Raw genomic sequence first — 15,051 nt, 5'->3', positions numbered from 1 at the left:
TCCCAAAAGCAAGTTACTTACAGCGCTGCGGTCCTCCCCCGCCTGCTCAGCCGCTTCCTTCCCTCTCACACACGGGCAGGTCGGAGGGACGGGGCTGGGACCAGGCCCACGCCGGCCCCGGCCCCCTTGCAAAGGGCGCCCACCCCTCCCCTCGCCGGCGGAGCCCTCGGTACCCTGGCACGGCCGGCTCTGCGCGGCGTGCGCGGCCCGGCGCCCCCCGAGGCGCTGCCGCACAGGGACCGGGAGCGCCGGCGGAGGCGGGGGCCCGGGCAGGCAGCCCGCACCCCGCAGGAGCTCAGGGAGACGCGGGTTCCTCCCACCGCGGGAGAGGCACCTGGAAAGGCACTTTCCCCTCGCAGGGATGGGGTCCGCCCGCCCCGGGCTGGGTCACTTCCCCTGGCTCCTGCAGGGGCGGGGGCTTCTCCCCGCGGTCCCCAGGGCCTGCGACCCCGCCGCCCTCGGTTGTCCCCACGGACATGCACGGAGCTGGCGGGGGAAGTCATCCAGCACGTACTTACTGGCCACCTGGCTCTCTCTAACAGTCTCGCAAGTCTCTCCTAAAGCGAAGGGACGTTAGGGTGAGATTTAGTGGCGCTTGCACCAGAAGAAGGGTGGGAGTGATGTGTAGGGGAGATATATTCTCCCACAGTAACCTCTCCCCCTCCATCCCCGGCTCTCCTCGCCCCCCCTCTCCCCCCCGTGTCTGGTCCGGCTGGGTTCAGCAGAGCGGGCTGTGGGCAGCCCCTCGGCGGAGGTTGTGTGAATGGAGGATCGGCGTGGCTGACTCCTCCTCCCCTGCAAGCGCCTCTATTTGAGCTTTGCAAAGTTGAGGGTGAGCAGGCATCCGAGGTGAGGCGTGCGAGGCGGCTGTGCCCCCCTAGCACGGACAGACGGACACGCGCACAGGCAGACAGACACACACACACACGCGGACACACAGCCACACGCACACCCCGCCCTGCCCTACGCTGCGAGCGGGTGCGAGCCCGGAGGCGATCCTGGAGAACAACCTTTCCCTGTCGCTGTTGCCGGCTCCCGCAGGGCTGGACCCGGGGAGCTGCGTCGCGGAGCAAACTTCCCCCAAAGGGCTGAGCTCGCCAGCCTGGTGCCTGCAGCCGGAGCCGGCCTCCGGCTTGGCGGGCAGGGGCCAGGTGTCCTGGAACAAGTGCGGCCCGGGGGGAGACTGGCTGCCCGGCGGCAGGCAGAAGGTCTGCGAGCAGATGGGCTCCGATGTCCGAGACCTCAACGCGCTGCTGCCCTCCGTGCCCTCCCTGCCGGGCAACAGCAACTGCACCATGCCGGTGAGCAGCGCGGCGCAGTGGGCTCCCGTCCTGGACTTCCCCCCGGGGGCCTCCTACGGCTCGCTGGGGCCGCACTCCTTCATCAAGCAGGAGCCGAGCTGGAACGGGTCGGACCCGCACGAGGAGCAATACCTGAGCGCCTTCACCGTCCACTTCTCCGGCCAGTTCACGGGCACGGCCGGGGCGTGCCGCTACGGGCCCTTCGGCGCCCCGCCGCCCAGCCAGCCGCCCTCCGGCCAGGCTAGGATGTTCCCCAACGGGCCCTACCTGCCCAACTGCTTGGAGAGCCAGCAAGCGATCCGCAACCAGGGTAAGGGCAGCGCTGCCGGGCGCCCCGGGCTCGGGGGGCGGCCCCCGGAGGCGTCCGCTTAGCCTTGCCGGGCCGCGCTTGATGTAAACACCAAGCCCAGCCTTTCTCTCCGCTGCAGCCGGGCAGGGTTAGGCGAGCCAGCCCTGCCGGGCCTCCTTCCCCTCCCTGTGCGGCAGCCGCGTCGCTCCCGGGAGTTTTAGGAGCCACGAGTTGCTTGCCCTCACCCCTCCTGCGGGGCAGCGGGCTGCAGCGGGCGGCTCTGCCAAGCGGGCTGGAGCCCCCTCGCCCCCTGCCCGGGTTGGAGCAGCCTCTCGCCTCGCAAAGGTTCGTTCGGGCCGGGGCCGGCGCAAGTCCTGGAATGGAGCTGGGCCGGTGCCCCGAGACAATTCCCTCTACAAATCTGGGGGGGGGAGGTGGGGGGTGTTTACTTCCAAACCTCCTCCTGAATCCGAAAACGCTGTCCGCACGTTAGCGTTTTCGAGCCCCTTGGCGAGTTAACCTCGGGAGCGCTGATCGCCCCCGGGCCGGGGTACACAAACAGGGGCGCCTCGTAGTTTCTTCGCAGCATCTCCGTGGCCAGGACCGGCTGCTCTTTGCACCGCCCTGAGAAATTCCCGTGGGCTGCACGGCCGGGCGATGGGTCAGGCCCTGCGTGTGGCACCGGGATCATCGTCTAATCGTTTTTCTTCCAGTGGCTGCAGTATAAACATCTGCTGGTGCAGACGCGAGGAAGAAGGGAGAGGGGGCGAGCGTCCGGAAAGCTTGCCCGAGACCTTTCGGGTCTTGTTCCCCCTCCTTCAGCTGGCCTCGTGTTGTCGAGCGCCTGCCCCGCACTCCCCGGCCCCGGGCGAGGCGCCGGGGGAGTCTGGCCAAGGCGGGGGTCGGGCCGCCGCGGCCCCGACACTCGGGGGACGGGGCAGCGGCGGAGGGTGCGCGGCCCGGCCGGAGCGGGACGACTCGCCGGGGTCTCGCCGCCTTCGGCGCGGGGTGGTCCGCGCCCAGCCCGCAGCTCGGGCTTGCGGTGCGCCGCGGGGGCAACCGCGTACCCGCAGAGAGGGGCTGGGGGCGACCGCCCGGGGAGGACCCCGGCGATTCGGGCTGTCCCCGGCTCTCTGGCGGCTGGCGAGGGGAGGGCAGGGCGGGAGGCCAGAGCGGAGGCTGAGGCCGGGCGGGCGCGCTCTGTGCTAGCCGCCGAGGGGTGGCCCTAGGCCGGCGAGGCGGCCCGGGGAGACGTTTGCAGTGAGGAGAGGCGATGGCGGCGGAGGGGAGGTGGTTGTCAGCAGCGGCCGCGCACCGGCCTCCCCCGGGCAGTGCCGGGTCGCAGTCCCGGTGCCACGGCTCTGCTGCCGTCCCACCCCGGCCCCTGCCCCCGCGGTCCGCCCAGCGCCGGGCTCTAGCGTCGGAAACCGCGGAGCGGGGCGCCAGGGCCGCGCCGCCGAGCCCGGCGGGGAAGGATGGGCAGCGTCGCTGGAGCTCGGGAGAGGCTCGGCCGCGCCGGGCCGGGCCGGCGGCGAGGCCCGGGGGCCGCTGCGCGCCCCGCGGGGGCCCCAGGCTCCGAGCGGCGGGAGCCGGCGGGGAACGGCCTGCGATCGCCCCAGCACAGAGCGCGCCGGGCCAGGGAGATCTGCCGGGGTTTTTAAGACGTCTGAAAGGATTTTAGACATCGGAGAGGACTTGTAATCGCTGGGCCGAAATAGCGACGAGAAGGTGGAGAGGAGGGCGAGGGAAGTAAACTCGGCCATGGGTGGGTGAGCGTGTGGGCGAGGGACAAAATCGCTGCGACCCCGCGCCATCCTGTCGGCTGAGTTTAACCCCCCCCGAAGAGAAAGGGAGCCTTCAGCGCACCGAAGCACGGAGCCCGTGCTGGCCTTTGCTCGGCCTCGGCGCTCTGCGGGCGGTCTCGCTCTGCGGCCCCGCAAGCCTGCACCCGCACACCTGTGCGTGCCCGGAGAGCCGGCGCCCAGCGGCCCCCCGTCTCTGCACCGCCCCGGCCCCGGCGGGCGGATCGAGGCCCGGCAGTAGCCTGGAGGCGGACGCCGTCCCGGGGAGCAGGGGCCGTGTCCCGGCCCCCTCCCGTGCTCCGCCAGGCCGAGCGGCCTCGCCGCGGGGCCGCGCTCTCCGCCCGTGGCGGGTGTGTGTGTGTGTGTGTGTGTGTTCCCCTCAGCTCGGGGCTGCCTCCCCGCACGGGCAGCACTGGGGCTTAGCCACAAGTATGTTCGGCGACACGCAGCGAGCTCCTTCGGCAAGGAGGAATTCGGCAAAGGGTGTTTGCTTTCTTCTTTTTTATTTTTTTCGTGGATGGATAAAATGTTCTTGCTTTGGCTCTCCTCAAGGTTGAACTCCATTTTTTTTTTTAGCCGGTTCCTCCGACCGTGGGAAAGACGCTACCTTGGCTCTGCGATGACATTTCTGCCAAGTCTGGGCTGGGGTGGGGGTTAGGGAACTGAGGCTTTGAAACCTCTGCCCAGTTTTCCTCTTCTCGTTCGCCTGTCTCTTTCATCCAGCTGGGCTCCTCCAACAACTGGATGCCTCCAGCGGGCCCCGTTCTCCAGCAGATGTACAACTTTCAATTATTTTCAGCACATTTTAATCAGGCCTGGCTCTGATAACGCCCTAATTAAAGAGACCTCACTATCGGCAGCTCGGTTCAGAACTCAACTTTCTTATCACATTCCTGAAGCTTTGGGTCAGGCAACACCGGAAAATGCGGCCAAAACCTCGTTCTGCTCCGAGCTCAGTTTTGAAGGTCACCGAAAGTCTGTGCCGGGCCAAAAGTAACGTAGAAAGTGTCAGTGTTTTCTGAAAGTTAAAAAAGAGGCAGAGGGAAATGGGGAAAAGGGAGTTGAAGGTTGAGCCTCTACCCTGAGGGCTAAGGGAGGAGATAAGGAGCGAGAAACAGCTGTGGGATGGGAGCCCGTAAGGTACCGGCCTGTCAACGCTGCTCGCATCGCCGCGAAAGGAGCTCTGCTCCTAGGGCGAGGGGGATGTGAGAGGTTTGGCCGGGGACAAGCCGGTCCTACTTCTATCCCAGCCCCGCGGTCGCAGGGCCGGCTTAAAATCATCGCCAAGGTGAAGGTGTCCAAGTCTTCCGGATTTTTTTTCCCTCCCCACTGCTCCCTTCATTTCTCCCGCGCAACCCCGCAGGTTAATTAAGTCCTGTAATGTCGCTGGAGCCAGGCTCTCTGCAGAGAGAATAAAGTGGAGAAGCAACAGTCGGATCCCGTTGTTGCCTCTCTGGTTTATTCTCTCTGAAAACCCCTGTGATTATCGATCGGCCGTGGTGAAGCAGAGACCTGCGCAGCGCCGAGCGCTCGGCGCCGGAGGGAACGGAGAGAGGAGCCTGAGACCAGTCCCGAGTGCTCCTTCTCGGCTAACAAAATCACCCTCCGGTCACATCCACTGCCAGACAAGGATGCCCGTGCTGGAACAAGCGGGTTAAGGGAGAGGGGTGCGAGGGGGGGAGCGCTCGTCGTCGGTTTGGTTTCTTTTCCCAGCCCGCGTCGGACTTTTTGTTTTGTTTTGTTTTTTGGAAGAGTGGCTCTCGGAGGAGCTTGGTTCTCGGGGTAAATGCTGATGAGCCGAGAAGCCTCTGAGATAATATTACTTTGTAATTACTTTTTTAGCTGAAGTTGTTTAGCCAGCTCCAAGTCATTAATGAAAGTCGGTGTCCAAGCACCTGATTTACGATTTCGTGTCGGCCCGGGGTCAGCAGAGGTGGTCTCTTTCCATCTGAATCTGCTCGGTGTAGGAAACAAAATAGGCTGTTTATTATTTTGGAGAGCAATTTTCGCTGAAAGGAGGAGTTTTATTTTTGCATGTAACATTCCGCCTCTTTATTGCAGACTCTTCAGAAAGCTGCTCTTAAAAAAAGAAGAAAGATTAAAGGGTAACTTCTAAATTGGAAACGGCAGAGGAGTACACTGAGCAGATGGGAATCTTCCTCTTTAATATGAGCAACAATTAATGAAAACATCCTTTTTATTACCGAAGCCGATCTGTTCTCTTTAAACACGAACGAGACTTCCGACTTTCCGCCCCTCGGAGCGGGCTGCCCGGCTCGCCTCTCCCCGCGGCGGGGGGGTCCCACGGGGGTCCCACCCGCACCGCCCAGCGCCCGCAGCCTTGCCAAGTGCGTGTGCTGGGCAGCGGGGTGCGGCGGGAGGGTGGATGGAGGGGAAGATCAACACGGTGCAATAAATGCGGAGTATTTCGGCAGCCCGTGGCGGTGCCGAGGGTGCGTGGCGCTGGGAGCCCGCGGCGCTCGGCCGGGCGCGGGCTCCTCTCGCTCGACGCCTGCTCGGAGAGGCTTCGCGGGAAGCTGGCGGCCGAGCGGGCTCCAGGCTCCTCCTAACCCCGCTGTCGTCTCTTCGGCAGGTTACAGCACCGTGGCGTTTGACGGGACCCCGAGCTATGGCCACACGCCGTCTCACCACGCCGCTCAGTTTACGAACCACTCCTTCAAACACGAGGACCCCATCAGCCAGCAGCCCTCGCTAGGTAATTTCAGCCTCCGCGGGTGCGGACCGCGCTCCCGGCCGCGGGGGGCCGTCTCGCAGGGCGCTGGCGGCCGGCTGGCAGTCCGGAGCGGCTCCGGAGTCGCGCCGCTGCCCGCCCGCAGGCCTGGCACGGAGCTAGAGCTGCCCAAGCGCTGGAGGACGGGGCCCTCCGGCCCCCTCCGCAGCGCGGGGCGCGGGGGGAACGGCCGGTCGCCGCAGGGGTTAACTCCTCGCCGCTTTCTCCGCAGGGGACCAGCAGTACTCGGTGCCTCCCCCGGTGTACGGCTGTCACACCCCCACCGACAGCTGCACGGGCAGTCAGGCCCTGCTCCTCCGGACCCCCTACAACAGGTACCTCCGGCGGCAGGGAGCTTTGCCTTGCCTCCTTCTGCGCGGGTGGTTGCTCGGACGTGGTCTCTCCCCGGCATGCCGTTCAAACAGCTTTCTATTTTATGCAAGGAAACAGATTTATTTTTTCCTTTCTCAAAAGAAAGAAAAGATTCACACGTTAAAAAAAAAGTCAAAACCAAAACCCAACAAAAACAAAACCAAAAAGACCCACCACAAAACCAGAAAAGGCACCGCGGCCTCCGCCCCGGACCCGCCGTCTCTCGGAGCTTGCCCGGGCCGCCTCGCCCTCCCGGGCCGGGGTTCGCCGGCGGTGGCGGCGCCGCTCGGCGCCGGCCGAGCATCCCCCGCGGGGCCCGGGCACCGTGCTGCCGGCTCGGGGGAGCTGCTCTCCGGCGGCAGGTGCCGGCCGCCTCTGGGACGCGGGAGCCGGGATGCCCGGCCTCCTTGGACACGCCTGTCCCGGACGGAGCCCGCTGGTGCGAAGGGTTTGGGCATTGCCCAGGTGCGCTCCTCCGCGCCGGGGGAAGCGCCCGGGGCAGCCCAGCAGAGCCCCCGGCCCAAACCCTGCTCCAGAGCATCCCCTCGCTGCCCGAGGCAGGCGCGGTCCCCGCCACCCCCGCCCTGCACCCGTCCCCTCCGCCTCGGCTCAGGCTGCAGAGCGGAGGCGGCCCGCTCCGGCCACAGGAGCCGACCCGCAAGGCGCGGCGCTCGGCGCGGCCCTGCCCCTGCGCCCTCTCCCCGCTCCCGGCGCTGGGAGTCTCCGCTGCCGCTCTTCCCCGAGGCCGGGAAGATGTGAGAGCGCTCGCTGGTGAGCAGCAGCGATGGGCAGAGCGTGGTACAGGGGTCGGGCAGGCAAATAAAACTCAGCTCCGTCCGGGGGCTTCGTCTTGCAGACCAAGAGCCCCTCCGACGGCTCCCAGGAGCGACGGGGACTGGCCTGCAGGAGGTTATTTCTTGGGAAGGGGGCAATAAGCCTGGCGGGTTTCCTTGCTGGGAGAAAGGTGCATCTGGAGCTCTGCTGCAAGCACCAACTCTCTTTGCCAGCGGAGGGGTCCGCTGCAAGCGCGGCTTCCCGTTTTCTTTGGTCTGGCATGGGGGCTGGGCGTGTCTCTTGCAGTTTTACAACGTGTTTAGTGAGCAAAGAAGTTCCCCAAAATTTATTCTTCAACTTTTTGTGAACTTGGAGCCAGTCCCGTATCTTGGAGTTGCTAAGTAACTCCCGCACACAAAACAATATGCCTCCGCGAAGGAAGCCGCGAGTGGCTCCTCTTGCAGGCCGGTTATATCATCTCTGATTAATCAACACTGGACGTGGGACAACAAAATGCTGTCACTTCCAGAAGCCACTTCGCTAATGAACGTGAGTTGACGTCAAGGGAAGGAGGGAATGAGGTAATGAAGGAAGGAAAGAAGCCTATCCAGAGAGATTAGCTTCAGAATAATTGGCGGGGCGAACTCCTGCGCTGAAGTGACAGAGATTGCTCTCCTCGCGGGGAAATCTATAAATACGGCTTGTAGGGAGGCTTGGGGAGGGCAGCTCCGAGCCGCCGCGGGCAGCCGCCGCTCTCCGCAGCCCCGCCGGGCCTCGGGGCTCGCCCTCGCCGCCCCGTGCCCCGCTCCCGTGTCGGGGCTCCCGCCGGCGGCGGCACCGCGGGCGCTCCCTCCCGCGGCGTTTGTACTCGTTTGCACGTTTAGTGGAGCGAGCCCAGTCCTGGGAGGTGTGAGTCCGATAGGAAACGGCTGCTCGTGCCGAGAGCTCTCTCCTCCTTGTGCCAGTACCGAGGAAGCACCGGGGAGGGGGTGAGCACAGCCTGGCACCGCCCTAACGTGGCCACCTCCCGCCCGGCGCTTCGGGATGCGGACCCCGGCGCGAGTGGGCAGCGCCGCGCTACGGGGCCGATTTCTTCCCGACCTTGGCCTTGATCTTGCTCTGCTCCCCGGGAGGTTTGCTGCTTACTTCGGTAGGATAAGGATTTAAGCCCTTAAACCTCACACGAGCCAATAGTGATGTGTGGGGGTGTCAGTCAGGGCAGAGCTGGTTGGGTGTCGAGGGCAGCTCCAGCTGTACAAAGCCTGCTCCAGCACCTAAGCCCGAACAGGTGGGTGAGCTCGGTACGGCCTCCCCTTGTCCCCTCCTGCACATGTTCAAAACCACCTGGAAAAAACGGTTTTCCTACTACACAAGTGTTCTTAATAGAGTGTTGTCAAGAAAGTGGGTAACTAGCCACCGTGCAGAAACGGGTGTGACTCCTTAGCCACATTTCCAACGTCCTGAAAACGGCCCGCACCGTCTCAGTCAATACTCGTATTGCTCTGGCGGAATCTTTATTATTATTTTTGTTTAAGGCCGTATTTATTCCGTGCCTCCTTTGCGAAGATTTATTTTGCTTTTCGCAGCTCAGGTCAAGCTTGCCAGCTCTGCTTTGACAACCGATGGCTCGGTTGCCGCATCTGAGCGCCGGGGCTGGCAGGGATGGGGCGGTGAGGCTGTCCGCGGCCGTGCCGTGCCCGCTGCGCGCCTCCGTGCGCGCCTGGTGAGGGCTGCGCGCAGCGCGCAGGCAGGGTTGGTGCTCACCCCCGGCGTGACGGGGCTCGTCGCGTCTGTCGCTCCTCGCGCGGGCTGAGGACAGCAGGCGCTCCCGTTCGCCTGTAGCGGCGGAGGGGGGGCAACGCGGCGGGAGGAACCGAGCTCGGGAGCGGGAGGTCTCGCCTCCTTCCCCGGCGGCATGGGGCGGCCGGTGCTCGCCCCGCACCGCCTCTCCTTTGCGCCTCCCCGGGAGGCTCGAGCAGCGCGCCGGCGTCGTTTGTGGTCCCTCGCCCACCCACCCCGGCCGAGGCTTCGGGTCCGCTCGGCCTTGCACCCGCCCGCCGGGTCCCGCCGGCCCCCATCCCTCCGCCATCCCCGGTCTCGGCTCCCGGCCGAGGGGCAATTCTTCCGCCAGCAGAGGCGGAGCGAGAAGATGCCGCGGGGAGATGCAGGAGTGACCCGCCTCCACCTGATGCTCTCTCTTCTCCCTCCTCGTCACGCAAGAGACCGTCGTGAAGCCGCTGCCGGCTTCCCCGCTCTCCGCGGAGCGCGGCCGCGGCTCTCCAGCCTGGCCCGCGGGGGGCCGCGCCGCGCCGGGTCCCGGGTGGGCGTGAGCGGCGGGGCCCTGCGGCCGGGAGCGCTCCCGGCCTGGCGGGTGCCAGCCCCGCCGCGGTGCGGAGGGGGAGTCGGGCGGGCCTAGGGCTGAGGAGCCTTCCCTTCTCTCCCCTACCAAGGCAAGGCAGTCGGGGAGGCGACAGCTTGCAGGAAATGGTCAAAAGATCGTAATTCTTTCGCTGGGAGCAAAAGTATCTCCGAAATCTCTCGCCTCGGCAACTACTTGCTCTCTGTTTATAGCGCAGCCCGCTCCTCTGCCAAGGAATACTGCGGCTGTTGCTGATAGCTGGACACGGGTGACAAACCCGCACAGGCTGCAAGGGTGCACTGGATGACTAGCATTTGCGGGTCCATTAAAATGGTGATGTGAACTTTTCTACCTCGCGCTGTTTAATGTAGTAAACATGCTCGATGTTGAAAATTTACTGTGAGTCACACTTACAAAGACTTTAAAAGTGGAGGAGTCTCGGTTCAGATTATAGCTCTTTCTGTGCAGAGGTCAAGAACTCGGTAATACTGCAATGCAGGCCAAAACAAACTCTATATGATCTACTACTGGTTTCCTTTTAAGTTCCCTTTTTGCTCAGCGTTGACTTCCTTTTATTCCACTCCAACTTACATTAATCCCCGTTGAAGAAATGTTCCCCCCCTTCCTCTCGCTTCTCTTTAAAAGCATCTCTGTAATGAAAATAAGTTATTTTTAGTGTCTTCTTTGTGGCCATTCGGAGGGCCAAGGATTCAGATTGGAATCAGTGCAGGCGTATCCCCGGAGACCCCGCTTTCCTTCTCATCATTCAAACCTCAGCCGAAGCCGAGATTTTGAGAGGAGCTGTTAATTCCATGAGATCATCTCATGGTACTGTCAATAACAAGCCATGGCGAGGGGTACGTGGCGTTAGGGATGTCCTGTTCTCTGTCACACGGCAGATGCGAGATGTTTCATCCTGTGTCGGTGCCCGACGGCCCCGGGCAAACGGCGGCCGGCGCGGCCGCTCCTGCCTCCGAGCTTGCCGGGGCGCGGAGCCCGGCGGTGCCCACCTGCCTCCCGCCCCGGGGCCGCTTTCGTAGGATTGAGCCCAAGCTTGGGCACCCCCGGCTTTTTGGAGATGCAAACCTCGCAGGGTCGTGGGCTCAGCATCTCCACAGAAAAGAAATTTCTCCCGTTGGCCGCTGCCGGCAGCAGAGACCACACAGACCCCTCTGCAGCCCGCGTGAGGGGTGTGGGGGTACCCCTCCCTGGGCACCCCGGTGCCGCGGCATGGCCCACCCGGGCCGTGCCGAGAGACCGCAGCGCATCCCGCGGGAATCCACTCTCAGGCCCTGAAGTCAAACGTCTCCTTCACCCCAAGTCGCGCAGCCGAAACGCGCCTCCGCGCCGGGGGGCGGCTCGGGCTGGCGTGGGGTGCCGAGCCGGCCTGGCGTGGGGTGTAGAGCCCGGCCTGGCGTGGGGTGTAGAGCCGGCCTGGCGTGGGGTGTAGAGCCCGGGCTGGCGTGGGGTGTAGAGCCGGCCTGGCGTGGGGTGTAGAGCCCGGGCTGGCATGGCGTGTAGAGCCCGGGCTGGCGTGGGGTGTAGAGCCGGCCTGGCGTGGGGTGTAGAGCCCGGCCTGGCGTGGGGTGTAGAGCCCGGGCTGGCGTGGCGTGTAGAGCCCGGGCTGGCGTGGGGTGTAGAGCCGGCCTGGCGTGGGGTGTAGAGCCGGCCTGGCGTGGGGTGTAGAGCCCGGGCTGGCGTGGGGTGTAGAGCCCGGGCTGGCGTGGGGTCCGAGCCCGGGCTGGCGTGGGGTGTAGAGCCCGGGCTGGCGTGGGGTGTAGAGCCCGGGCTGGCGTGGGGTCCGAGCCCGGGCTCCTGCTCCCGCCGGCACTCATTCCCCCGGCTCCGGGCCCACCGCAACCGCAGCGGGGGGACAAGGGCGCGGCGAAGGCTGCGGGTCTCTCCTGGAGCCGCCCCGAGGCAGAGGGACCGACTGCGGCAGAGCGGGATGTAGCAGAAAGCGCGGAGTTTGCTCGCCCTCTTCCTCCGAGCGCTTTACGCGACGCCCGGCCCGCCCGAAAGCCGCCCCGGGCTCCCTTCAACGGGCGAAACCAGCTCGGGCTCCGCCGTTCAGCTGTTGTCGGAGCTGCGAAGCCGGGAGCGAAGCGGGCTGTAAATCGGGGAGCGCTGTAAGCCGGAGCTTTAGGCGGGGAGGCGAAGGCGGTGAGCTGCGGCTTCACCGCGCCGCTGGACACTGCGCTGGTTTGGGAGCGGTTTGTTTTGGACACTGTCACCCAAAGGCGGCATGCAATACAGTGGCTGCGAGCTAGTGACAAGATGAGTAAGTGTATTGCTTTATGAAAAAGCAAAGGAGGGGAAAAAGTGGATATTGTGGGGGAGGCTCTTATAAATGAACTGTCAGGCGAAAGAAAGTTAAAGGGAAATCTCCTGCTGTAAATGCATCGGGCGGGCACTTCTAATAAAAATCAGGGTCCTGGAGGAATTAATTACAGCAGCATTACAGGAAGAATTCGTGGAATTGCAAAACGTAGTTGGCACAGACCAGCACGGACTGCTGTTGCAAATGGGGAAACTGCAGGAGAGTTTAACAATTCCTGAGCTGATATGCAGGACATTGTAGTAGCATAATAGCACTTCAGACACACTAATGAATAATAGTGTCCAGTGATACTGACAAATGATATTACGCATACTTCGAGATTGAAGTCACTTAATTTGTTTTTATATGCAAAAGCTTCCCACTGGAATCTGACTTTTTTAGGTCGCTTCTACCTGCCACGAAGGAAAAAAAAAATACGAAAAAAAAAATACCCTCTTCTAATAACAGAACGATATAAATTCACTGCATAAGTCCAGCGAATGTAGGTGTAATTAATCAACAGGGAGACTTGCGTTTATTGCGAGCGGCTGTTCCCCGGCATCAATCACAGAGCCCGGCTGAAAGGCCCGGGGGCTCCCGCCTCCTTCCCCCCCTGCGGCTCTCCGCGGCGAGGCTGCGCGGCGGCGGGGCGCTGCGCTTTGGGGAGAGCCCGGGGCGGGGGAGCCCCGCAGCCTGCCCCGGGGGGCAGCGTGCCACCGGCGGCGGCACCTCTCGGCCTCGCCGGCACCGCGGGGAGCTCTTCGCCAGCGGGCCCGGGGGGGGGCGGGGGGGCGAGCCGCTCCGCGGGGCTCCGCGGCGGCAGCGGCCCGGGGTTACGCGGCCCCGCCCGCCGAGCGCCGCCGCATCCCGCTGTGGTTGAGCCCCGCGGCCGCGCTGCCCGGGTTTGCCGCCTCAGGGCGGACGGCGGTGGCCGGGAAGCCGCGCTCCGCAGCAGCCGCCCGGGCTGCCTTCGGCGCGCCGTGGCGGGGAAAGAGCGTGTTCCAGCGGTGAGCTTCCTTTATCGCTCAGCCACTCCATTCTTCTCCCGCTTGTCGAGCCCCTCTATGTGGGAACATCCATCACGAGTCAGGATAGCTGCTTCGCTCCGTTAACCACGTGGTCTCTCACACTCCTGCTGAAAACACTTAGCAGATTTGCCTTTCTGAAACAAGTAATCGGCTTCGTTAGCCCGCCAGCCTGCCTGTGTGCGTTTCATTAGTTTCGACGTGTCGATATCGGGTATTACTCTTCTGTAAGGAAAAGGTTTTATGTCCCCGCTTCCAGCCAATTACAAATTTACAGGCTTGCAGATCCAAAGAGACTTTTCAATCCATAGCCATTCTCTTCTTTTATTTCCTTTTCTAATTTTTAAATTTTATTTCCTTTTCTAATTTTTTAATTCATAATACATCGAGAAAAGGGATTCTACAAAGTAAATTCACTTTCTGCTGTTATGTATTTAGAAACAATAACAAAGAAAATGTGGTTGTCTTGACATATTGGTTTTCATTTGATCGCTGTAATTTTAGTTCTAATTCTACGTATTTTCACAACAGTGACAATTTATACCAAATGACCTCACAGCTTGAATGCATGACATGGAATCAGATGAACTTGGGATCCACATTGAAGGGGTAAGGCGCTTTATTCTCGTCTAATCTTTTGCCCTAGTGTAGTTGTATTACCGAGCTAACTCTATGATGTATTTTACGACTTGAATCCGGTCACTGGCACGAAAAAACAGACCAGTTCCGACAGTAGCTCATCATCTGGCCACAGCTTACCGTGTTTTTAAAAATACTTGTCATAACCCAGGCTAAGCGCTCGGGTGCTGGCTGGTTCAGGCTTACTAGGCGAAGCAGTAGGTATTTAACAGGCGAGGCCCTCCGGCGGCAGGCTGCAGCCCCCCTGCCCTGCCCTGCCCTGCCCTGCCTTGCCCCGCGGGGCTCCGCCGGGGCCGGGCCGGGGGGTCCCCGGGCAGGGCTGGGCCCGGGCCCGCTGCCGGTGCCGGGCCCGGGGGGGGCAGCGGCGGCCCCTCCGCGCTCTCCTCCTCGAGTTGTCGCCCCTTCCTACCATCCCTCTTCCCTTTCCCTCCCTTCGCCAGGCCCTGCGTCCTGTGTCCCGGCCCTGCCGCCTCCCGGCTTCCTTCCTCCCGGCCATTGTCGCCCTCCCACCTGCCGGGAAGAGGCTCCGGCCCGCCTCCCCCGCGGGGCTTCCTGCCGCTGGGCGGGCAGGAAGGCCCCGAGGCGCCGCGGGGCCCCGCCGGGGTGGCGGCCGCTGGGGGGGCAGCGCTGGGGGCCCCCGCCCGCCCCGGCCGGGGCGGGTGTCTCCGCCGCCGGGCCTCCCCCAGCCGGCACCCGGCCTGCCGCTCTCCCGGGCCCGGCCCTGGGGGCGAGGAGGCGATGCTGGGGGAGGAAAGGGAGAAGGGGTCAGCGGGGCGGCGCGAAGCTCCCGGGGCCGGGGCCGGGCCGCTCGGCAGCCCGGGCCCGGTGCCTCCGGGAGTCCTGCTCCGGGTTGGTTGTCCTCCGGCGCGCCCAGGGGAGCATGAGGTAGGACCGGGACCCGCTGGGCTGGTGCCCTGCGGTGTCTTCACCTTGTTTCATCTACCACCACTGCCCGAGCAAAAGAGCCACCTTTTGATCTTCGCCAAGATGAAGCCAAAGATTGCCTGCTCTGCTCTGAGCAGATGAACGCCCATGAAAGTTCCCCTACCGACCTCCTGTCACCGACCTGCTTTGAGATGTTCTCGGTGTCTAAGCACGTGCAGCCTCAAGTGAACAACAGGAGAAATCTAGAAAAGCCCACATAGGTCTATGCTTTCAGGTAGCTGTCCGTAAACGTGAACACCTTGTTCAAGATGGACTTTGGGTGCAGTGCTGTAGCGTGATAAAGGAAAAAATATTATGGGTCTGCGTCTAGCTCATTCACAAATGGTGTTTGAAGGTTAGAGGGAGAAGATAGTAGCATAGTAAACTATCTATATCAGAATGAACTAGAGAATTGAGTCTAGAGAGATCTCTCAAGGAACCCTCTTGTGGTTAAGAAGATCCTCAAATCCTACAGTTGTGTACAGTTCAGTATCTTTGCTGCCAATCCTCTCTTT

The 15,051-nt window shown here is 63.1% G+C and overlaps 1 protein-coding gene across 2 annotated transcripts in view; it reads left to right on the top strand.

Annotated features, from left to right (window-relative positions):
• The first annotated feature begins 1,220 nt into the window (after nucleotides 1-1,220).
• WT1 (WT1 transcription factor) overlaps nucleotides 1,221-15,051 on the top strand; it is a 36,590-nt gene continuing 22,759 nt past the window's right edge. For both annotated transcript variants that reach the window (XM_059825792.1, XM_059825791.1), the window contains exons 1-4: nucleotides 1,221-1,611; nucleotides 5,986-6,108; nucleotides 6,356-6,458; nucleotides 13,505-13,582. In XM_059825792.1, the coding sequence (XP_059681775.1) occupies nucleotides 1,221-1,611; nucleotides 5,986-6,108; nucleotides 6,356-6,458; nucleotides 13,505-13,582 (695 nt within the window). The remainder of the gene's footprint in view (nucleotides 1,612-5,985; nucleotides 6,109-6,355; nucleotides 6,459-13,504; nucleotides 13,583-15,051) is intronic.

This window comes from Gavia stellata, chromosome 17 (genome assembly GCF_030936135.1).
Source record: "Gavia stellata isolate bGavSte3 chromosome 17, bGavSte3.hap2, whole genome shotgun sequence".
NCBI classification, from domain to species: domain Eukaryota; kingdom Metazoa; phylum Chordata; class Aves; order Gaviiformes; family Gaviidae; genus Gavia; species Gavia stellata.
Note: the sequence above shows the minus strand (reverse complement) of the source record. Positions and strands in the feature narration are given on the sequence as shown.